The 24,940-nt window shown below is 40.6% G+C and overlaps 1 protein-coding gene across 1 annotated transcript; it reads left to right on the top strand.

Moving 5' to 3' along the window:
* Positions 1–1,366: 1,366 nt before the first annotated feature.
* Positions 1,367–23,763, top strand: LOC117757720 (complement C3-like). Its single transcript, XM_034579099.1, has 40 exons — positions 1,367–1,464; positions 3,865–4,060; positions 4,186–4,348; positions 4,469–4,563; positions 4,738–4,826; positions 5,100–5,146; positions 5,376–5,506; positions 6,349–6,495; positions 7,997–8,096; positions 8,206–8,300; positions 8,391–8,582; positions 8,753–8,899; positions 9,916–10,045; positions 10,163–10,231; positions 10,445–10,603; positions 11,262–11,382; positions 11,486–11,571; positions 11,679–11,818; positions 13,487–13,699; positions 15,151–15,214; positions 15,307–15,396; positions 15,524–15,730; positions 16,537–16,612; positions 16,769–16,928; positions 17,372–17,467; positions 17,819–17,969; positions 18,759–18,844; positions 19,220–19,297; positions 19,660–19,815; positions 19,910–19,972; positions 20,126–20,207; positions 20,397–20,445; positions 20,538–20,628; positions 20,735–20,824; positions 20,914–21,016; positions 21,197–21,286; positions 21,824–21,916; positions 22,050–22,133; positions 23,319–23,463; positions 23,567–23,763. The coding sequence occupies exons 1-40, from the start codon at positions 1,388–1,390 to the stop codon at positions 23,700–23,702; spliced, it is 4,587 nt and encodes a 1,528-aa protein (XP_034434990.1). The 5' UTR covers positions 1,367–1,387; the 3' UTR covers positions 23,703–23,763.
* The last annotated feature ends 1,177 nt before the right edge of the window (positions 23,764–24,940 follow it).

Raw genomic sequence — 24,940 nt, 5'->3', positions numbered from 1 at the left:
GCAGGTAAGATTGTGGCCGATCCTTCCCACCCGGGTCACAAACTCTTTGAGGTACTTCCCTCCGGCAGGAGGCTGCGGTCCATCAGGACCATAACCTCACGCCACAAGACCAGCTTCTTCCCGGCTGCAGTTGGCCTTATCAACAAGGCCCGGGACCCCCACCTGACTTGGACTCTTATCCCGCCCCCACGCCTCAAGTCTGTGTTACATTAACACACATTACATTGCACATTCTCATTGCACTCCTGTTTTGCATTTTGCATTTTACTTAATTTTTTTTCTATATATATCTTTTATATCTTTTTATTACATTATTATTATTTGTTTTTTTCATGTGTGTAGTACTTATTGTGTTTTATGTTCCTTGTATGCACCTATATACCAAGGCAAATTCCAGGTAGGTGTAAACCTACTTGGCAATAAATACTTCTGATTCTGAAGTTTATCCTTCCCACAGCGCGTGGAACGCATGCAACGCGGAGCCGTGTGCCCGGGCGCCGATCATTGCTACAACGTAGCCCTAGTTATTATTTTATTTCAGGCAAAAGAAGGGGCTTTTTGAGGGCTTTAACATGCTCAAATGCTTACCAAACTATGCCGAAAATTAGAAAGTGGTGAAAATGTACGTATTCTGGAGTATTTTAAAATGGGTGTGGCAAAATGGCTCAACAGCGCCACCTGGAACGCAGCCCCTAGGTTTCCCTTTGACCCACCTTCACTAAAATCGGAACACAGCTGTATCATGACCACACAAACAAAAAAGTCTCAAGGGGCATTTTGAAAAACGAAACAGGAAGCCCGCCATTTTGGATTTAGTGGCCATTTTGGCCATTTTCCACATTTTTACTTTGACGAACTTGTCGTAGGGCTTTCATCAAATCAACTTCAAATTGAGGTGAGTGTCATCTAAACAAGATGGAGATATAAACTACCTCAAATTGTGTTTGCTTGTGTGTGATTTGTGATTGTGTCTGTGTTCTGAATCAGCAATCTCAGAAGAACTATAAGTGACTAGAAGTTTCTAATCAAAACAAAAAAAAGCATTTTTTTAATGTCTCATTTAAAAAACTGTCCATGGCTAAAGCAGAATAGCTTCTGCGATGAAGTGTTTATTTGTGAGTATGTTTAGCAATCAGTCGGATCTGTTGACCAGTATTGATTCTCTTATGTTTATCTTTTTCTTCACAAAAGGTGATAACCCTTATCTGAACTGAACAATTTCTCAACTGCTGCTGGGAAATTGTGTAGTTGTGTTTGTGTTGACATGTGTTCAGAGGGCTCTGGGAAGGGGCTGGTGAGTCTATGTGGAGGTGAACTAAGTAGAGGAGGGAGGTGAGAATATAAAAAGGCAGTGCAACAGTCTACATTGTCAGAATCAGGGAGGAGGATGAGTAGGACTCCACTGTGGCTTCTGGCTTCGCTGGCCTTTGCCTCTGTCACCTCACTGGTTGATGGATCTCCACTGTGAGTAGATCTGTCTTTGTTACCTCTGCCAGGGAGTTTGTTTTCATCCCTGTCAATTTGTTTTTCAGCAGGATAACGCAAATACATACTGAGTGGATTTCCACAAAACTTTGTGGAACAATTGTACATGGGCAACGAAAGAACCCATTAACTTTTAGAGGGGATCCATGCAGACACAGGGGCAAATCCAGAACCCCCCCCCCCCCCATTTTGTTTTACATTAAGAGATATGACATTTTTAACAAATAGTAATAATATAATAATTATAATAATAATAATAAATCTTATTTGTATAGCGCTTTTGAAGGAACTCGGATAAAAACGTATTATCATTATACATTGAAGGCAGTTCTTTAGAGGTGAATTTTGAATAGCGGTTTGAAAGTGGACAGGGGAGTTCCACAGGGAGGGGGCAGCTATTTAGGAGGTTCTGTCACCCCAAGTCTAATGATTGGGCCTCTGTGGTATGGAGAGGGTTTCAGAAGTGAACAAATTCAGTTCTTACACTTACATAATGAAGGATGTTGTCCAGTTTAGAGTTTCATAAGTCAAGGTAATGTTGTCTTTTAAATCATGTCAGTTAGGCTGGATTTTGTCCTGAGTTTGCAAAGTGATGTGTTAGAACAGACAAAGCAAACAAAGTCCAGAGACATGATGAAATGTTTAACTTGTTTAGATAAATATAAGCTTTATCACAGACTCCGAGACAGTAGTTTGGTGCATGAAAAGCAAACAACAAAACTAGAACAGCACTCAGTAGCGCGCACACTGCTGCCAAGGTCCAAAAGTTAATTAACAACATTACATTACATATCATTTAGCTGATGCTTTTATCCAAAGCAATTTACAATAAGTGCATTCAGCCATGAGGAACAAACCCAGAACAGCAAGAACCACGTAAGTACAATTAGCTTAAAAAAAAGCCAAACTACAAAGTGCTACATCTAAGTGCCATATAAGTGCAACTAAACTTACTTTTTTATTATATATATATATATATATATATGTAAACACCAGAGTTGAGGATTATTAGACATTATCTTCTTAACCAAAGTGTAGTCGGAAGAGATGTGTCTTTAGCCTGCCTTTGTCCTGATGTCAATAGGGAGCTCGTTCCACCATTTAGGAGCCAGGACAGCAAACAGTCATGATTTTGTTGAGTGTCTAGCTCGCAGTGCGGGAGCAGCAAGCTGATTGGCAGATGCAGAGTGGAGTGGACGGGCTGGGGTGTAAGGTTTAGACTGGGCCCGATCCGTTTTCAGCATGGTACGCAAGTACTAGTGTCTTGAAACGGATACGGGCAGTCAGCACATTCATAGACATCAGCAGGGTGTGAGTTGTCAAAGAAATCAGAGCGGAGAGTGTTTTAAAACATTTGTATTCACTTAGCTGAATCATTAACCTCATTGGACCTATAGTCTATGAAGCAGCTATTTTAATATTTATATAATCATTATGAATTATAATATAACTAATTCAAAACTTGGGCATATCAATGCATTTTCAGGAATTTATATGTATTTTAATCTACTCATTAAATAACTAATATTTTTACTCGATCATACACGACATGCCAAATTTAAATCCTGCTTTCAGTGACAAGTGATAGCTCATCTTGGCCCGTGAGTAAACACAGTAGAACATAATCAAATCCAAATAGTACAGCAAGCTGTAAAACAGCCGAAGTAGCTTAAATATGCCTATTTGTCAGACTAAGAAAGGAGTCTGCTTCAATGGTGGACCTTTGTCCTCTTTTTATGTTTTCCAAATGTGTCAAGATTTCATGGGTTCTTTTCTGACCCACACCACATCCCTCCACTAAATTTCGTGGTAATTTGTCCAGTAGTTTAGCATAATCCTGCCTACAAACAAAAAAATCACATACAGATGAAAACACAACCTCCTATAGGTACAAAAAGAGAATAGTGTCAGTTCATATGGATGTGGGCCACTGCTGCACTTCTGGCCTTCGTGTGGACTGGACAAAATGGATATGAGCCTAAAATAGCCCACTTGTAAATTAGAAAAAGTTGCCCAAATATACCAAAACAAATGGGTTTCTTTTTTGGAAACATGCCGTGCTCTAGGTAAAATGTAATCTGGATGTGGACCTATAGTGGCCCATATGGTAAATGGTGACTATGGCCCAAACACCACAAAACAAGTTCAGGTCACCTTTGGTTGACTTGCAGTATTGCTACGGCTTCATTGTGGCCCAGATCTAGCAAACAGGAGCAGATTGCTCGATTGGCATTATTCCATTCCGTAGGTGGGCTAGATTACACTGTGGCAGTGTCTCATACAAATATGGGCCGAAAATTTGTTTGCCCTGTATGAGCACATGGTGCAAAGAGATGACAGTATGTTTTTTTATCTTTGTCTTTTCCTCCTGCTCTGTAGGAAGGTGATGTCTGCCCCCAACTTGCTGCGCGTAGGAACGGCAGAAAATGTCTTTGTGGAGTGTCAAGACTGCGAAGGAGAAGACATCAGGGTCGAAATCAACGTGACGACCCATCCAACCAAGAACAAAAGGCTGGCAACCACATCTGTGACGCTTACCAGTGCAGAACACTTCCAGGCACTGGTACAAATAAAGGTATGTGAAACACTGTTGCTGTGACTTGGCGTCATTTTCTAACATGAACTCCGAGATAAATGCTCCTCGCACATGTTTGTCCTGCTCCTCAGTCACACACTCATTTCTCTACATGCTGCCATCAGATCCCTGCTGGAGACTTCAGCAAGGACGCCAACATGAAGCAGTACGTCTACCTACAAGCTCAGTTCCCCGACCGCCTGCTGGAGAAAGTCGTCTTGGTGTCCTTCCAGTCTGGCTACATCTTCATCCAGACTGACAAGACCCTCTACACCCCAAACAGTAAAGGTCAGTTCAATACGACTTCAGCGCTGAGGAACTCACCCATATCTCTGCAAGTAGGCCATCATTTTTCTTTTTTATGAATGACTGCACTGTAAAATAAACCTCTATCTCTCTTCCTGTCAGTTCATTTCAGAATGTTTGCAGTGACGCCCCGCATGGAGCCGGTGGAGAGGGACGAGGAAATTGAAAGCGACGCTTCCATTGCCATTGAGTTTGTGGTATTGCATTTTAACTTTGCATTTTACAAAAAAAAAAGTTATAATTAGAATCAGCTCAATGGCACATCATTTCCTAGCTTTCACCATCATCTCCAACGAATTCTTAGATTGTTAGACTTCACTATAAGTGGCAGGGTTCAGTGTTAATGATTGTCCAATGATTTTTATTTTTAGACTCCTGAAGGCCTCGTTTTACCTCTGGATCCAGTCTCTCTGAGTTCAGGGATCCACTCTGGATATTACCAACTCGATGAAATTGTCAGGTTAGTATTTAATTAAATCAAATTAAACTATTTTGGGCAGCCATCAGCTTGTTAATCTTTATTAACAACCTGACGGCTTTAGTCTATTGGACTGACAGAAATAACAGAACAGTGACAGACTTCATGATTTATTAGAGAGTCAACCTGGGTACTTTAAATGTAGTTTTTCTCATCTTCAATTTTTGCGTGTGTGTGTGCATGTGTGTGTGTGTGTGTGTGTGTGGGTGTGTGTGAAAGCCCTGGACTTTGGAAAGTTGTGGCTAAGTTCCGCAGTACCCCACAGGAGAGCTTTTCTGCAAAGTTCGAGGTCAAAGAATATGGTGAGTCCCTTTTACCTCAATTAAGAGCTTACCTAAAAAGCATTCATTAATTTTTACTTCCACAATAAACTTACTTGATATAATACATTTTTCATTTTTTAGTGCTGCCCAGTTTTGAGGTGAAACTATAGGATATGTGCATCAGAAATGACCATTTTCATATATATGTTTAGAATGTGAACAAATGTAATGAGCCTGTGGGTGGGTGTGCGTTTGTGTTTCTGCACAGGTGGTGAGATGGTGGAGGCAGAGTTGAGAGGTATCCAGATTGTCACATCACCCTTAGTCACATCACCCTACACCATCCACTTCAAGAGAACGCCCACATTTTTCAAACCGGGAATGACCTTCGATGTTGCGGTAAAGCCCTGACACATTTTTACAAATATATAAAATAACAGTGACGTTCTATATTTCTATGATGCAACATGAACAAATTATATTCCAGAGGGCAAGCAGTAATTCATACATTTCATATCATTTGTTTATTTATTTGCTGGAGAAAGTGCTCATTAATCAACAGACAAAATACGTTAAAAAAGTTAGCTGTACAAGCTAATTTTATCTGTCGTTTTGTACCAGTTTTGACCAGGCAACCTGAAATAAAATAAAATTACCTATGTTATATAAGATAAAATATCTCTGGATAATATATATGTATTATAAATATTATCTGAACTAACTGTACAAAAAAAACATGATCAAAACTCTAATCCAATTTCAATGTTTGGTTTTGCTTAAATTATTCATGTGTTTATTTGTAATATATTGTAAAGGTGTCTTTGGGTGTCTGTCAAGGCGCAGTGAAATAAAATGTATAGTTATTAATATTGTATTATTATTATTATTTCTGTTGTTGTCTTGAGTTTGTATTTTAAAGGTTAGATAATTACTACTCAAGTCAACAGGTAAACTATTCTAATCCCACATAGCAAAATTGTCACTGTCATCCAGCCCACATACTGCGTGGAATGATGGCACTTGAGCAGTCCGCTCCTGTTTGCCAGATCTGAGTGGCCCTAATTAGTTTTGTGCTATTTGTGTAATATTCATCATTGTTCTGTTCTGTCTATTATTGCACAGTACATACACTGCATACAAAATGATGTAATATAGTTTGTTTGCCCTTAATAAGATGTGATTAACTGTATGCTTTGATAATACAGGTGAATATTTCTCATTGTTTGTTTCCTTGATGACAGATTGAAGTCACAAATCCAGATGAAACTCCGGCACAAGGTGTTGCAGTGGTGGTGAATCCAGGTGAGGTGCAGGGTTTAACTGCAGCCAATGGCTATGTAAAGCTTACAGTCAACACAGTGGGCGGACTTCCAAGACTGATGATCAATGTAAGTGTCTGAAGTTTCTTGATTTAAATTTTTGCTCTTTATACGACACAGTTTGTTTGCAAACGGAAGCTGAAACCTACATCAGAGTACATTTTTGATTTTCTTTTGCAATTGATTACAATTTGATTACTATCACCCAACTCTGCAGCTCTGTGCAAGTTTCAGATAGATTTAGTTTGTTGATTTGGTTCTGTTGCTGCTGTACTGAATGTTACTGCTGTCGAGATTTCTTGTAATAATCAAATAATGCAGCTTTAAGTAAGCAAGAAAGGATCTTAAAGTCCCCCTCTGGTGAAAATCAAGTTAAAAAAAATGTTAGCATGTCACCTTTTTGCCTTTTATATACCATTACCTTTTATCTCGGTGCACATGACAGATAAGAACCCTTGACTCCCACTTAATACAAGAACATTTTTGAGTAAAGTAAGCAGTCAACTGCATGGCGGAGTTTTTCCACCTTTACACTGCAGTTAAGAAATGCCAGTGTAAGAAAAGAACAGATTTAGTGTTTTGTGAAGTCTCTACCTTTAGCCTCAGTGTACCCTCAAGTTCGGCCTGTATCATTGATTACAAAGACAAAACACTTGATGACGTCAAGGTGCACAACTGAAGTTAAGTCCCTAATGTCCGCTGGTGGCCACTAACAACTGCTAACTTCTACTGGTAGTTGGTAACCTAAATTGTGCAGAAGATCTTCAAACGTGCCAGGGTTATTCAAAATCATGTCCTATATTCTTAAAAACAACAACTATGCTGTGGTTACGCCTGGTGTACACACCATTCCAGAATTTTAGAGCCTCTAAAACTGAGAAGTTTGGAAACACTGCTGACCCCATTTTAACTCCAAAGCAGTGTTTTAGTCCTAAACGAGCAGAAACAGAGATGTTTGGAAACAGGCGCCTATCACATGACCCTGTTCCAGAAGAAAAAACAGACGGCATTAGCCTTGGCCTCCAGTGTAGAACGCATCATGGATAATCAATTACAAGTGTTGTTAAATTCTGCATTGTACAATGATACAACCGGTAACATGTGAAGGAAACAATCGATTCCTAGAGCAATTCCTGTGTACACCGGCATGTGCATACCAAGTGTACGTGGTCATGTCATTTTCCTTTTTTACATGTGTTATTATAGATGGGAATTAAACCTGATACGAGCGAAAGCACTCACATTGACAGAGATCATTTTAGTAAAACATAGTAGTATGGATAAAGCCTCAGTAGCTGGAAAAGGCTCCTCCGCCACAGAGGTCATTTTAGCATATTCACCGATCCCAGTCACGGACGTAGGAAGGAATAATAATGATAATAATACGATATAATTGATTTATAGGAACAGAGAGTTTTAAGGATGTAATAAACTGCTGGAGTAGGACTTTAAAAACCCTCATCAATTCTCGTCAGTGTCAGTCAACAATAGGATGAGATCGGACGGGACGGTGCAGAACTGAGATCTTTTATATGTATTTCTTTATAACCATGTGTGTCTCTAATTGAAGGCCAAGACCAACGATCCTCGTATTTCACCTGAGAGACAAGCAGAAGCCAACATGGTAGCTGTCCCATACAACACTAAAAGCCAAAACTACATCCACATAGGTAAGTCTAAATAACTTCAGATGATAGGACAAGGCTGTGATGATAAAGTACTGTATGTGCCATGAACTATTCAGTGTCTCCCACTCATTGCAAATTATCATTTTTGTAGGTGTGGATACAGCAGAGGTGGAATTAGGAAACAATCTGAAATTCACCCTCAGTCTAAAACAGCAGTCAAATCAAGACATTGACATCACATACCTGGTGAGAGATGTTTTTCTCTGCCTCATGCCTCGACCTATGTAAAGTATAAACTCCGGTTTTAAGTACTTATGTGTGAATCTGTGCCCCTAGATCCTGAGCAGGGGTCAGTTGATCAAACATGGCCGTTACAGGACAAGAGGCCAAGTGTTGATTTCCCTGATGGTTCCCATCACCAAAGACCTGCTGCCATCATTCCGCATCATAGCCTATTATCATCTAACTGACAATGAGGTGGTGTCAGACTCCGTGTGGGTGGATGTCAAGGACTCCTGCATGGGTTCGGTAAGACTCACATCACTGATTTTACAGAGTTAAACTAATTACGAGAAGAAACAAGACAAGCAGAAAGTGAAAAAGTTGGTTCTGTACTTTTGAGATATATTTTTACGTGTTTTTCATCAAGCACAAAACTGCTGGTCTCTTTCATTCATTGCCCTTCCCTTCATGTTTAGCTGGAGTTGGAATCTTCGAGACTTGCTCCGTCCTACGAGCCTCGCAGGCTTTTTTCTCTGAAGGTCACCGGAGATCCAGAGGCCACGGTGGGACTGGTAGCAGTGGACAAAGTTCAGAAAAACAAGCACCGCCTCACCCAGAAAAAGGCAATTTCTTTATTCTATTGTTATCAGTGGAAATATTTCAAAAGGTGGTTAATTTTAACAATGATGTAAAAAAAAAAAGGTTGTTTCAGAAATGAACTCCAAAGTTTGCCTTTCATACTGAATGAATGACGCAGGAGGAGATTCTCCGCTTAGACGTGTTCACAACAGCACAGAAATCTCTGAAGCGTTCATGTGAGGGGTGGCGCAGCAGGCAGGATGTAACGTATTCATCCGGCTGCAGAGATCTCGTGTTTTTGTTTACAGCACATCGACAGTGGCATCGGCCCTTATCACCAAAAGCTCTCTTGAGATCTTCATCTGTGTCTTCTACGTGTGTGGCACCGCTTTTTCATCTTGAGATATTTGTTTTTTTCACTTTTGCATCTGTGATGTGTTAGAAGGGTAATCACAACGCCCATTCGTTTGACGGTGAACCTTCAGAGGATCTCTAGCTCCGAGTCTCTTACTTAGACATTTGCGTTCTCACATACAGCCGCGCTGGAGAAGGTCAGAATATCTCGTGGTCAATCCATGTGTGAAAGCATCTTATTTTGGAGGGTCACAATTGCTCCGCCAAGGCCCAATATATGATAGTCTAGTAATTATAGTACAAATACAAATGAAAAAAGAAAGTGGTTATTTATTTGTCATTAAAAGAAAAGTAAAAAAATTACCAGATGGGCCTTAATCCATATTTGGACCAAAGAATAATGATTTCTATTCAGAACCGTTCCTCCAACAAGTTTGGTGGAAATTGGTTCAGTGGTTTTGCGCAATCTTGCTGACAAAAATATCCACCAACAAACAAACCAATAGACACAGGTGAAAACATAACCTCCTTGGTGGAGGTAATAATGTACATGTATAGTGATGAATATCCAGTATACTGTAGTTATCTGTCATGCTGCTGATGCACTTTATAAATACGTCTTCTTTATGGTGATTCAGAACTTGATTTATTTCCTTAATTCCGCAACTTTGTATCCCTGTGTGTAAATGACTTCCACACTGTTCAGGTATGGGACATTGTAGAGAAATACGACACAGGCTGCACACCCGGCGGAGGGAAGGACAGTATGAGTGTGTTCTACGATGCCGGCCTGTTGTTCAAGTCCGGGAATGCCTCGGGGACTCCCTACAGAACAGGTGACACCGATTTTCTCTCATTTGTTTTCCCTTCTCACATTAGACTGATTTCATCCAACCAAACTATATCCTCTGTCAGTGGCTCTGTTTAACATTTAGTCTGTGTTGCATTTCCAGAGAGGAAATGTCCGGTCCCCACCAGGAGGAAACAATCTCCCACTATAATGCCCGTCACGACCAGCTTAGGTAAGAACCACAACTCTAAACTATCTAGTCCACACATGACTATTTGAATTTTGAATAAAAGTGAACGGCTGTAATGTGGATAAGACTGACTTGACTAGTTTATGTATCTGTTTCTAATTTGCCTTAATTTAAAATGCTTTATTCCAAACAGCTCCCCTTTCATTTTGTACTTCATCCCTTCTCACCTCTGTCTCTCCTCAACCCTCTTTCCAGTGAGTCATTATGACAATGAACTGCAGCATGGCATGAGGGAGACCTCCCTGTCATACACTTGTCAGACGCACAGTGAGTGCATCTCGGACGGTGCATCCTGTGCTGAGGCTTTCCTGCACTGCTGCACAGAGGTGGAGAACCTGCGAGACTTGGCTCACAGTAAGAGACGGGGGATGAGGGAAGGGGGGAAGAGGGCTGGGTGGGTCACCCACGGTCAGACAATAGATTGTACATAAAGATGGACGACACGTCTCCGCTTTCTCCCACTATTTAGAAATGAATCCAAAATGTCCAGAATACAAACTCTGCCATCTTGTGCATTTGGAATCAGAGTCTGAGCAGTAGCGATCAGGGGTAGGAGCCACGCGCTCAACCAATCACGAATCAGTCATAAAAGAAGTAATTTTTTTTAACTCATCAGAAAAATTACAGCTTGAACAAACATCAGTGTGATAAGAACTACCTAAAATGACAGACACGATTTATTTGATGTGTAGTTAGTTTGATCCATGTTATTGCCAAAAACTCCTTTGACATCTTCGTCGGTGTCTTCTACGTGTGACACAGATTTTTCATCCAGAGATATTTGTATTCTTTTAGTTTTCTTCATTTTTGCATCTGTCGCGTTTAAGAAATGTCATCAACACAAATAGCAGCTCTAGAGGAGGCTAGATTTATCCCGTATACTGCAGCCAGCCACCAGGTGGCGACCGAGACAGGCTTCACTTTTGTGTCCATCTTTATTTCAGATCTATGGGTCAGACTGGTGGTTGTGAGACAATCAAAGTGGTAACCTTCCTTGTTAATGACTCTCCAGGTGAGGACGATGACGACAGTTACCTGGACATCAATGAAATTGTTCCTCGCACCAGGTTCCCTGAGAGTTGGCTGTGGTCAGACATCAAACTGCGTCCTTGCCCGCGACAAACACCGGACTGGTGAGGCAACTAAAATAGACATTCAAAAATACTATACTTCGTTCATGACACCACCAACGTTGAAAACCTCTCTGAGTCTGTGCACTTTTTTTTTTTGATTCAGTTCCACATCCTTTATGAAGATGCATCCTTTGCCAGACTCAATCACAACCTGGCAGTTCACTGGCATCAGTCTGTCAAGAACCCACGGTGAGAACTCGGTGAATTTTAGTCGTACCACGATCATCTTAAGTCTCTCTCATCCCCCATTTTCTTTCTTCTCTGTTTCACCACTTCTTATCCTTCTAATCGTTCAGGAATCTGCATTGGCGAACCATTGGACGTGATTGTCCGGAAGGACTTCTTCATCGATCTCAGACTGCCCTACTCTGCTGTCCGTGGAGAGCAGCTGGAAGTTAAGGCGATCCTCCACAACTACAGCCCTGATGTTATCACAGTAAGTCTGAGCGCAATGCTTTGTTGTTTCAGGATGGAGTCAATGAGACGACGATCATTTTTCTCACTGATGTCAAAGAAAGCAAAAGTAGATATTTAAGTGACTGTTTCTCCTGGCTTTCATAGGGTTTTTGTGGGATCTTAAAAAGTCTAAAATTGGTTGAATTTTAGGCTGTAAAGGGTCTTAAATGTGGTACAATGCAACATACTAAGTCTTAAATATGTTTAGGTAGGTCATTTAATTCTAAATCAGTTGCACTTTAAGATAACCATTATTCATTTCTGAGAGAAATGTTTTGGCTTCATGCATAGTTTCTAATATCTCTATCTGTGTAGTTCTTTCTCTGTGATGTGTGATGGAAATTCGGATCTTGGGTAATGATTAATGGAAGAACAGACATGTATGTAGAAGAATGGATGAACAGATGGGTTTCTGTGAGTTAACTTAAGGTTTACGAGTGTTGCTCAAGCAACTTAAATGTTTATGAATTCCTGAAACCTTGAGTGTTCTTGGGCAAATGGTTCACTGCAGGGGTCACTCAAGGGGTCTGAGCAGATGGGTCCAGGGGTCTTTGTATTGTAAATAGGGCCAGGATGTGCCCCACCCTAATAAAATAACAAAGAAGGTAATGAATACCTTCTGCTCCTTTGTGGGAGGGGGCTATGCATTATAAGAACATAGCACTCAGGAGTCTTCTTGGCTCTTTGTATAATGTCCTTCTGATGAGTGTACTTTGAGTCCATCTGCAGATGTAGAATTAAACTTACCGAAAGACAACTGTATGACATTGTGTTCAATTAATAGAAATTTCCACGACAATTGTCGTGGAAATTTCTACAGCCGGGGCGGCTGTGGCTGAGGGGTAGAGCGGTCGTCCTCCAACCTGAAGGTCAGCAGTTTGATCCCCAGTCTTCCCCATCTGCATGCCGAAGTGTCCTTGGGCAAGATGCTGAACCCCGAATTGCCCCTCATAGAACAACAAAGTGCTGCTAATAGATGCACTGTATGAATGTGTGTGTGAATGGGTGAATGTAAAAAACTGTACTGTAAAGAGCTTTGAGTGGTCATCAAGACTAGAAAAGCGCTATATAAATACAAAACCATTTACCATTTACCATTTGTAGATATTAGCAGGCTCTAATAAAACTACAAACAAGACCAACATGGGACTGATAGCTGAGTCTACAAACACCTTGGTCAGAGGTTGTCACAGTACACTGATACTGCCTGTAGTTTGTGAGATAGTTTGGTGTTTCCAGGGTTATTATCTACTCTGCTACTTCACTTTATCTTCAATCATGGGGAAGTATAAATAATTGTGTGACTCCAATATTCCTTTGTATCTGTCGTAATTGAAATAAGTCTTAAATTTCATTCATTATGGTCTTAAAAAGTGTTAAATCTTACTTGTAAAACCCTGAAGACACCCTGGATAAGTGTAGTAGTGGCCGACATGGCTCCTTCTCATTCTCAAGGTCAAAATGTTCTTTTGGAAAACAATTTCAACCATTAAATTGTTGTTAATTTCTTTTATTTACATCAAAGTGTACCTGAAATTGTCAAATATGAGAGGAATCATCGAAGAAGAATCCACATCTACTTGAGGCAGATCTTTGACCGACTGCACATATACCTCACTCATTGATGTATCTTTGTGTCTTTCCCAAGGTGCGTGTGTATCTGATTGAGGAGGAGCATGTGTGCAGCGCGGCTTCTAAACACGCAAGGTATCGTCAGGAGGTCAGAGTCGGGCGACAAACCACACGATCTGTCCCCTTCGTCATCATTCCCATGAAGGAAGGAAAATTCCGCATTGAGGTCAAAGCAGCTGTTAAAGACTCAACACTCTCTGATGGAGTCATGAAGATGCTGCAGGTGGTGGTAAGAGAAACACACTCTGTAATATACCTCTTTTACACCACATTTAACAGGTGTAAGAAGGTATTTAAAGCCAGGTAAACCTGCTACAAAAGGTGAATTACACCTTTCCCATTGCCAGAAGAGGAGTTTGCCTTTTTTTCCCCCTGGTGCATCATGTTCTACGTCACAAACTCCTGCTGTCTTGCGAAATTGGCACGTTCAACCGGGTGTCACCTGTCCATCACTGCCAGTCCGATCAAACCCATGTCTGCTGCAGAGCCATTTGACTCGGGAGTGAATAACGATTGTATCCATTCCCATTGCAGGCAAAAGCCAGATGTTAGTTAGCAAGATGCAATAACCGCATAATAGGTCGGGGCAGTAGTGAGACCTTAGTGGGGGCGTCATCAGGGCCACATCATCAGTCACAGAAATGGCGAGGAGTACTGTAGACAAGCTGTGTGACCAGGCTTGGAATTATTTGTATGATGGGTCATTGATTTTTCTGTCTTGATCTTACCATTTGCTAAATGTTGATCTCCTTGAGGGTCTCCATCTTTGTTTATGTTTACCGGAAGAGGCAGAACCTTAGCAAGTATAACGCTCCCCATGCAGCCGGTTGCCTACACGTACTCGACCTGAGGCCTGTTACTATGTGATGTGGATGTGTGTGTGTGGCTGCTTTCAGCCCGTTGCAACCAGTGTAACCTGAGTTTTTGTACGTAGCCATTTTCATTTTTAACATATCCTGCTCTCATTAGGTGTGTCGATATCATTCCCAATAACTCCATCAGGCTCTATAAAGGCATTCACCCCCTGCCATCAAATCTGAAAGTTCTGAGCCACGAAGTTCGCAAAGGCCCAGCCAAAATCAGATGGTCTGATCTGTGAAGGATTTCCTTTTTGTATCACCAGCGTGTCCCGTTCTTACCATCTCATCGTTAGCTACTATGGCTGCGCTTACTGCAGCCCAACCACTCATATACCTAGCTCGTTGGCTTTGCCTCTGGCATGCAATGAATCCTGGGATAGGTTTGGCCGGAGAGGGATTCACCCATTGGATCCCAAATGCAGCCCCTTAATTGGGACACAGCTTTTGTGTCATTAGAAACTACAATTCTACAATGCAGTCCTCATTTTCATATTTCATCAAATGCAAAAGTTATTGCTGTTCACATATATAGCTGTCAGTGGCAAAATACTGAAGATGACTAGTGATTTCATGAATGGCGAACAGCGATCTCCTGTGGTAAAGTAAGTTTGGCGAAGCAGATATCTTTTAGGGCTTTACTTTGACTTCAAATGCAAACTGTATCAGAAATGCAACATCAACTGAGAAAAAGAACCAGACCAATAAGGATTGAATATTTTAACGGACAAACCGCTCTGTATTTTATTGTAAACCAGCATAATATATTACTTAAAAAGTAGTTGTGATTTCTAATGTTTGTTTCTGCTGGGTTTTTTTTCAGCCAGAAGGTGTTCTGGTTAAACAACAACAGATTATAACACTAGACCCCTCTAACAAAGGTGTCGGTGAGTTTACCACATAAACAGCTGCATTTGATAGTAATGTAGTAATATTGTGTTTTCATTATTACTTGAATTCATCCTGTTTCTCTCTTCAGGAGGTACACAAGTGGAAATTATCAACAGTGAAATCCCAAAGAAATATTTGGTTCCAAACACACCTACTACCACACAGATTTCTGTGACAGGTGGGATTATGGTACATTTGGACATGTCGTGTATCGCATGCCCGTAAAATGAATTCATGTTTATTTGCTTGTTTCCTCCTGTTGATTTAAAGTGCTTTGGTTTTTCTGTTGGTGTGTGTGCCTGCAGGGAGGGGAAAAATTGCTCCAATGGTAGAGAACGCAATTAGTGGGCAGTCGATGGGTAGCCTTATCTACCAGCCGGCAGGCTGCGGAGAGCAGAACATGATCCACATGACCTTACCCGTTATTGCAGCCACTTATTTGGACAAAACCAACCAGTGGGAGGCTGTGGGCTTTGAGAAACGAAACAAAGCCCTCCAGCATATCCAGACCGGTAAGATCACTCAGATGTATTTACTCGCACATACCTAATTTTACAGTGGCTGAAGTGGTATCAAAACAAACAAGACACAACATGCTACCCTTGCTCCACATATCCGAGCTACAACACTCAAGCTGTTTTCAGACATGAACTCAAGAGAATATCACACAATTGGGTCCGTACTTTCTCCCAAGTTTTTCTTCCACATATGAACAACACAGCAGGAGATTCTCCGCTTGGACTCATTCACAACAACACAGAAATTTCCAGAGCGTTCGGGGGAGGCTGGTTCAGCAGACAGAGGCAGGATGTGACGTATAAATTCTGCTGCAGAGATCAAGGGTTGTTTATAGCATATCGACACCAGCATTGTCTCTTATCACTAAAATCTCTCTTGACATCTTTGTCAGTGTCTTCTACATGTATGGCACGGCTTTTTCATCCGGAAATATTGGTACTCTTTTTCTCATTTTGTATCTTTTGCGTATTAGAAACGTCATCAACCCACCCACTCACTTGCAGTGAATCCTGCCGAGGATTTCTTGCTCACATCGGCTCATTTTAACTTTATCCAGAGCTTTTACTCAGAGGCTGGCAGGAGAAACTCTGGAGCCTCTCACTCTGACATTTGCGTTCTCACATACAGCCCCCCCGGAGAACGTTAAGGGATTATCTGGAGTTAGGTTCATGTCTGAAAGCAGCTTAACTAAATACAACACATAGACACATACACAACTAAGGTTTTCACCCGTTTTTTACAAACAAAACTCCCATCAGTTATATTCAGTTAAAACATAGTGTGTTTTGTTTGTGTCCAGGCTACAAGAACGAGCTTGCCTTCCGTAAATATGATGGCTCTTTTGCTGTGTGGGCCCATCACAAAAGTAGCTCCTGGTGAGGCATCATAACATCTATGAACTCATACGTAAACATCCTCTAATATGTAATGTAATGTCTCCTAACGTTTATTCTACTATACTATGAGAGGAAGGGTGTATTTCATTAGCAAATTTATAGAACTGAACAATTACCCCCTCTCCCCTCCCTAAGGCTGACAGCGTACGTTACCAAGGTGTTCGCCATGGTCAACGGTCTGATGGTAGTGAATACCAACGTGATCTGTGACGCTGTGAAATACCTGATTCTCAACGCGCAGCAATACGACGGCGTGTTCAGAGAAGTCGGAAATGTGAACGACGGAGAAATGATGGTGCGTATGTTACGGGTCCCAGGATTGGTACCACAGCAACAAAGTATGTCTGTAAAATACAGCATGATTGCAGCAGCAATAAAGACACGGAGCATTCAGTTCATCATCCAGACTGCATCTGACATGTGGGCGGAGGTTACCCCCAAAGAGACAGTACGGGGTGCAACTGCTCCCGTGCCAAACGTTCCACCTGAGTGCTGCTGTCATTTACTGATCTCTCCATAATGCATATGAAACATTCACCCACGTGACTATCACGTATATTATTAGGAATAATTGCAAAAATTACTATTAAAGTAATTAAATCAAATTTTTGGGGGCATACCACACGTACACTAATTTCATCAACATCAGTCTTCAACTTAATGGAGATGAAGAACACCATTACAAATTTTATAACCATATACAAATAGAATTAAATTTGTGCATATGCGTGTGTGTAGGGTGATGTGCGTGGCTCCGAATCAGAAGCCTCCATGACGGCCTTCATCCTCATCGCCATGCAGGAGTCACGGACTCTATGTGCTGCCACTGTTAGTGTGAGTACCTGCTATCTTGTATTTCTTCATTTACTTACTTCTCATTATGAAACCATTGGCTGAGCCCTGCCCCCCTTATTTACTACTGCCACTCCTGTCAACCTTCCTGTTCTTGCACGGCACATACAGTTACAATAATACTTGTGGCAGATTTACTGCTCAAAAAGTACATTTACTTTGATACTGTACTTAAGTTAAAATTTTCAGGTACTTTTCACTTTTAGGGTCAGGGTAACCAGACACTACACGTATCAGCAAATATCTGTACTTTCTACTCCTTGCAATGCATTGTGTAACATGTTGTATTATAGTGATTCCCCTCGTCCTCTTTTTTTCTCTCCTGATGCCCAGAGTCTTCCAGGCAGTGTAGGCAAAGCGGTGCAGTACCTGGAGAGGCGTTTGGACAGCCTCACCAACCCATATGCTGTTGCCATGACATCGTACGCCTTGGCCAACGAAGGCAAACTGAACCGAGAAGTCCTCTTCAAGTTCGCTTCTCCAGGTGCTGCCACACAACAATATTATATGGATGTGTAGAAGCAAATATAAAACACATCCACAATTAATTAGAGCCCGAACAACATTGATATTATGGGAAGATTTAAGCCAAAAATATAACACATACCTCTGCCAAAGCCCAACAGTCCCATTGTGAAACCGCATTTAAGTTCACTAGATCCAGATTTTTATTTGCATCTTCACCAAATTACAAAGACTCATGACTATTAGTCCCCTAAAAAGTCTGATTGCTTTCATCAAGATCCATGGATTATTCTCTGAGATATCAACAAAAATGTCCAAGTCAAAAAAAAGCCCCAAATCACGTTAAAGTAAAGTAAAAAAAAAAAATTGATCTGTCCCCCAATCCAACTCTGCACCAAAATTCATTATTTTAATAGTTCCTTTCTTTTGTCATGCCCCGCCTCTCCACACAATTTTTAATGAAAATCAGTTGAGTGGTTTTTGCATAATCCTGCTAACAATTAAACAAACAAAAAATATGGTTGTCTGTAAAGTATATATATATTTTATAGTTGAATATCAAGTCTTATTTCAGAAATATTTTACATAAATGTACATATTAAAAACTAAATGTCAAATATCTGTATTTGCCTTAAAAATCCATTATAAATTGGATTTTCATGTAAATAAGCCTGTATTTGCTCACATTTTCGAATTCCTCCTGTTTTTATTTCATTTTTTAAGCAAAATTAGATATTCTAAGTCACTGAAGTTTGTCACAAGTTCTTCTTTGTATTAAAAAGTTGCTTTGTCTGTTTTTTCCCCTCAGAGCTGTCCCACTGGCCTGTACCTAAGGGACATATTTACACACTGGAGGCCACAGCTTACGCTCTTCTGGCTCTGGTCAAGGTCGGGGTAAGCATGTCCCACTTACAGTATGTGTGTTTGACCGGCATGTCGAGCTACACACAATAACAGTCACAAGCCATGCCTCCTCATTAAAAGGCTGGAGGGATTATTAGGCTAGTGCAGTGCCTGTTCTAAAATAACAATTTGGAATGGGCTGATCAGAAGTTACAGGGACTAACCCTAACCCTGTTCTTGTACAGTAAAAAACAGTGCTAACCATTGATAAATCGATTACTTGTATCAGGTGAGCGCCAAGTCTGTGCAAGGAAGAATTGCCATGATAGGAAAAACTAATTTATATTGTGGGTTTCTGAAAATCCAACCAAAACCGATGCTCAATCACAGAGACTTCAACCCTTTTCTCCCCCTCTGTTTATAAAGGCCTTCGAAGAAGCCCGACCTATTGTGAGATGGTTCAACCAACAGCAGAAGGTGGGCGGAGGATTTGGATCAACTCAGGTAACAAAGCACTCTCTCCATATGCACCTCTAGCTAGTTATCATGCATTTGAATTGTCATTCATTCATTCAACCTTTACTTTAACCCGGGAATACATTTAGGTTGATACCTCATTTACAAAACAGCAGAAAATGTACAAAATGACAGTTCATGAAATGTTATTCAAAACAAATGAATCAACTAAAACAAGAAAAGCTGGACGTAAAATAAACTGAGATTGACAACTTAAATTGCCCCAAGGATTAAATTGAGTTGAATTTTAGATCTTACTTTATGTTGTGTAAATGAATCTGGACCTATAAACAATATCTTTGGTTTTTAAAAGTGTTATTTTCTCCCCCTCACTCTTTCTCTATCTCCAGGCTACCATTATAGTGTACCAGGCTGTAGCAGAGTACTGGGCCAGTGCTAAAGAACCAGAGTACGATCTGTATGTGGATATCTTGTTGCCGGGCAAGTCAAAGCCTACGAAGTTTTACTTCAACCAGGAAAACAGCTATGCCACAAGAAGATCTAAAGTGAGTACACACTCTCACACACAAACTTGCATGTTGCTTTTCTTTTTGTTTCCTCTCCTGATCCAGTGTGTGTGTGTGTATTTTATATCCTCAGATCAATGATATAAACCAGGATGTGAAAGTGACTGCCACAGGATCAGGAGAAGCAACATTGACAGTAAGTTAAATGTTTTTTTTTTGTTCTTCGCTCTATCATCTGCTGTGTATCTGTTCTTTATTGATCCCAGATCCGACCAGATACATTTTTAACCTAGTGTCAACAAAGCTTGTACGACAAAAGCCCATTTATGTGATATTTTCTGTGTGACAGATGGTGTCTATGTATTATGCTCTACCTAAAGAGAAGGAGAGCGACTGTCAGAAGTTCAACATGTCAGTGCAGCTCATCCCAGGTAATTTGCCTGTCTCTTCATTTTTATTTGTTGTGATCATTTGTCATTTTCTGTTTGTCTCCTTGTATGCGTCTATTTTGTTTGTGTAACTGCAAACTGTGTTTTTCCTGCTGCGTCTCCATCATTCTGCCAAGTTTTTTTTCTTTATGAGAGAGGATTTAATGCTTGTGTGTTATCTTGCTTTTCCAGAAAAAATGGATGCCGATGAGAAGATATACAAGCTGAAAATAGAGGTTTTGTAAGTACAATAAAGAAACAATACTGACTGAAGTGTTTTTCATATTGTTTTAACTGTCTCGTTTAATTGAACATTGTTCATTTTCTACACAGATATAAGGACAGGGAGCAAGATGCAGGCATGTCAGTCTTGGATATCGGTTTGCTGACTGGCTTTACCGTCAACACTAATGACTTGGACTTAGTAAGAGCTTTTACAGATACACACATTCCTACGTAGAGCCAATGTTCCAAGGAGATGTTTAATGGTTTTGAAAGGTGTCTGACACGGTTTGTTTGTGTGTGTGTAGTTGTCTAAAGGACATGTCCGCAATATTTCAAAATATGAGATGAACACTGGCCTGTCAGAAAGAGGCTCACTGATCATCTACCTGGACAAGGTAAGACGTAAGCCTTTCTTCCCCCTTTCACCTTTTTCTCTAGACCTTGCTCTGTCTCTACATCACATTTGCTTTAAATTTCTCTGCAGGTTTCTCACACACGACCAGAGGAGATCACATTTAGGATTCACCAGAAGATGAAAGTGGACATCTTACAGCCAGCCACTGTTTCTGTCTATGAATATTATGACCGTAAGCCTCAAACACACTTAGAATGACACTCAGTAGAGCACTTACTTTCCCCAAGGCCTAACAGTCGCCATAATTCAATCAAGCTGCACCAAATTGCACACACTCCAAAAAATGTCCTATCAAGTGTTTAATGTTGATTTTCACTGATGTAAGCCACTGTATATTTCTTTTCCATTGCAGAAAGACATTGTGTGAAATTCTATCATCCAGAGAGGAAAGCTGGACAGCTACTGAGGCTCTGCAGAAATGATGAGCGCAAATGTGCCGAAGGTAAACAGGGTGGTGTCTCTTTGAAGACAAAAGCCATCCATACATCCATCCACTATCTATACCCCTTATCCTTTGAGGGTCACGGGGGGATGCTGGAGCCAATCCCTGCTGATGTTTGGCGAAAGGCAGGGTACACCTTGGATAAATCAGGGGCCAACATACAGAGACAACAACCGTTCACACTCACATTCACACCTACAATCTCCTGCTTAACTTTCAACTGTTGGAGGAAGCCACAGTAACTGAAGAAATCTCACGCAAACACGGGGAGAACATGCAAAGACACGCTCAACACATGACACTAATGTAGTGCTTTCATCATCCTCCATTGTCTGTTACCTGCAGCCTTTTAGTATCTCACCTCTTTAACTTTGGGTGAAGATTAAATGAGTTGGAAGGAGGTGGTCGTGGAAAGTGGCTCACAGTAAATCTCCAGAAGCTGATGTCTCCGGTCGATGCATCCATACACCAACACATGTTCTCAATTAATCAAGTCATCACTTGTGTATTTACTTTGTGCCTATTGTTTATTTCCAGAGAACTGCAGTATGCAGAAGAAGGGCAAGATCAGCAATGATCTGCGGATAGAAATATCTTGTGAGACTACTCCTACCAGCAAAATAGATTTCGGTAAGATGCACTAAAAATGGTCTGCACTTGAGTTGAGATTTGTTTAAACCTGAACATAGTGTGTTTGTTTAAGTGAGTGATTGTTAAATAATCAAATAAGTGAGGTAACAATCTGCCTCTTGTCTGTCCTCAGTGTACAAAGTGAGACTGGAGAATTTCACAGACAGTTTGTCTACTGACATTTGCACAATGAGGATATTGGAAGTGATCAAAGAAGGTGGGTATTTATCTCCTCTGTGAACCATCGGAAATTTAAATCACCTTGTGTTTTATTGAATATATTTCTAAGGCCGTTTTCACAGAAAGTTTGCATCAAGGTCCAAAACCAGGATCATGTCTTTTCTACATTGTTTGCATTTGATCTGTTGTTTTGGTTTCTGATTTTTTTTGTAACGTCCTGTCGCCATCACCTATTTGGGCTGTCTGCCTATACTTCATTTTGATTAGTTTGTAGACAGACCTGTTGTCAGTTCGGCAGGTGGAGAAAATAAATGAACCAGTTGATTTCATTCATTTCGTTGCCACTGTAATATCATTATGGTATTACTAGCAGCATTACAAACTTCAGGCGTGATATTATTGGTACTAGAGACTGCAAGCAGCTTGCACTTCTTTGTCTGTCCTCTATTCTTTAATGCCGTCTCAACTTTGAAAAAAATTTGGTCCATTGGTTCAGACCCTGGTCCGATGCCTGCTATTTTGTTTCTGGACTAAACTGAAAAGTCAGATGTGTCCAGACGAAAAAGGGTAGGTGTGAAGAGGTGTAGGTGGCATAGCTACACCTGAACTGAGTGAACTTGCAAAACATGTGCCATCAGAGAAGTTTGCCTTTGTGTTTTTTCCGTGGTGAGTCATGTCTGACGTCACAACCAACACATGAGGTGCTCTCTCATCTTGCTGTCTTACCAAATTAGCGCATTGACCCGGCTGTCATGTTTTCATCACTGCTGATAAGAGCCTCGTAAAACCAGTGTCTACTGCGGAGTCATTTGCCCTGGAAGTGAATACAGATTGAATCCATTCCCATTGCAGACAAAAGCCAGACATTAGTGAATGTTGAGGTTCTTTTTGACCAGTTGAAAAGGGGCTTTTTTTTCTGCATTGTTGTTTCTGTAGGCACACAGAGCAATAATTGCCCATTTAAAGAAAGTATATTTATTTAGATTTGTGCAGAGGGGCAGATGAAAAGATTGAGTTCTGTTTGCAAAGTAGAAAACTACCCCTAGCAGCAGGCTAACTTAGCTTGCATCGCCAGGCGCAAAAACAGTGGGGGTACAGCCCAGCACCTGCATGTAAACCCCCTTTAGACCCCCAAAATGTCTCACTATTCATTTATGTTACACATCTCCTTTAGCTCTCCATTCAATCCTAAAGCATCTTCTCTCATTTATTTCAATCGCAGGAAGTTTCGATGTGGGTTCTCAGGGGAAACAGCGCACATTCCTGAGTTCTCCACACTGCAGGGAGTCTTTAGATCTGGGCAAAGACAAAATGTACCTCATCATGGGCACGTCAAAAGATATTCACAGAGACGAACAACATCAATCGTAAGTTTCTTTGTGTTTAAACAACTTCAGCTCCCATGTTATCTACTGATCCTGCACTTTTTCCACATAATGTTCCATGATATTTTCACTATGCTCTCCACAGGTACCAGTACGTGCTCGGGGAAAGAACCTGGATCGAGTACTGGCCCACAGAAGCCAAGTGTCAAGTCGAGGAGCACAGACCAACGTGTTTGGGCTTGGAGGAGATGGTCCAGCTGTACGAGCTCTTTGTATGTTAGCAGTAGCGTAACACAAGAGAAAACGCTTTCTTGTTTAAATCATTTTTATTTGCTGCTATAAGATGTGTCTTTTTTCAATCAAACTCTGTAATCTGCTGTGATGTGGAATTTAAGACAACTCACACACTATGAATCAATTAATATTTGCAGCAGTAATAACAGACATTTTTACTGGAACTGAAATGCTGTGCTTCTACTGGCTAAATTGGTTAACAAGAAAATCTGGTCAAACAAATACTGTGAATAAAAATGCAAAGGGAATGTGATGCAGCAGCCGCTCATAAAATTTAAATGAACATTAAATTAGGTGATTCAATAGTTGGACAAGAATTAAGGTGACGTGTTGAAGGTGAGTCTGTGTTGATGGCATCCTAAGCATATGTGGTTCCTCTAATCAAAACGTTTTCTGTCCTTACTAACTTTCACCATTTAAGGCAACTAGATGTCACAAGTGACAGCGTGAGATCGGCTTGATTACTGGACAAAGAGAATTTACAAAATACACTCCACAGTTTGTGGAGAAATGTACTTGGCACAGGAGGATTACACAACGATGTTAAGTCTATTTGTTTAGGGAGATATTAATAACAATTTGCATATATATGAATATATAGCCTACTATAATATATATATATATCAGTACATATATAAATATAGTATAACTATACATTACACACACACTACAAACTTGCATGGTGAATTTTCACAATAAGACGCATACATGTGGCATAATAAAAGCAAGATATATGAAGGACATGTGGCATATTATTCCACATAAGCTATCATTACTTGAAGTTATCATTTACTATTATTGGTTATTTTTCTTATATTATTAATTTATTAGTTATTAGTCTAGCTGCCTCATGTCTAGCAGGCAGATTTTGGGTGCTGGAGGGATCACAGTGCAGCTAGGGTCAAGGCATGTGGTGCTACATATTGGTTAGTTTCCAAGTTTCTCTCTTGATGTGATGCCAAATGCCACAAGGAACAAAGTCCAGAGCAATGATGAAATGCTGCATTGATCGTGTGTTGGATCTTGTTCAAGATAATCAATAGGTTACCCATTGCATTTAAAGTCCAAGCGGAAGGGTTAGGGTTAGGGTTAGGTGTGACGAAAAATTGAAATTTGAGGTAGGTTATATCTCCATCTTGTTGTGATGACACTCACCTCAATTTGAAGTTGATCTGATGAAAGCCCTGGGACAAGTTATTCAAAGTAAAAATGTGGAAAATGGCCA

This window comes from Hippoglossus hippoglossus, chromosome 23 (genome assembly GCF_009819705.1).
Source record: "Hippoglossus hippoglossus isolate fHipHip1 chromosome 23, fHipHip1.pri, whole genome shotgun sequence".
Lineage (NCBI taxonomy): Eukaryota > Metazoa > Chordata > Actinopteri > Pleuronectiformes > Pleuronectidae > Hippoglossus > Hippoglossus hippoglossus.
Note: the sequence above shows the minus strand (reverse complement) of the source record. Positions and strands in the feature narration are given on the sequence as shown.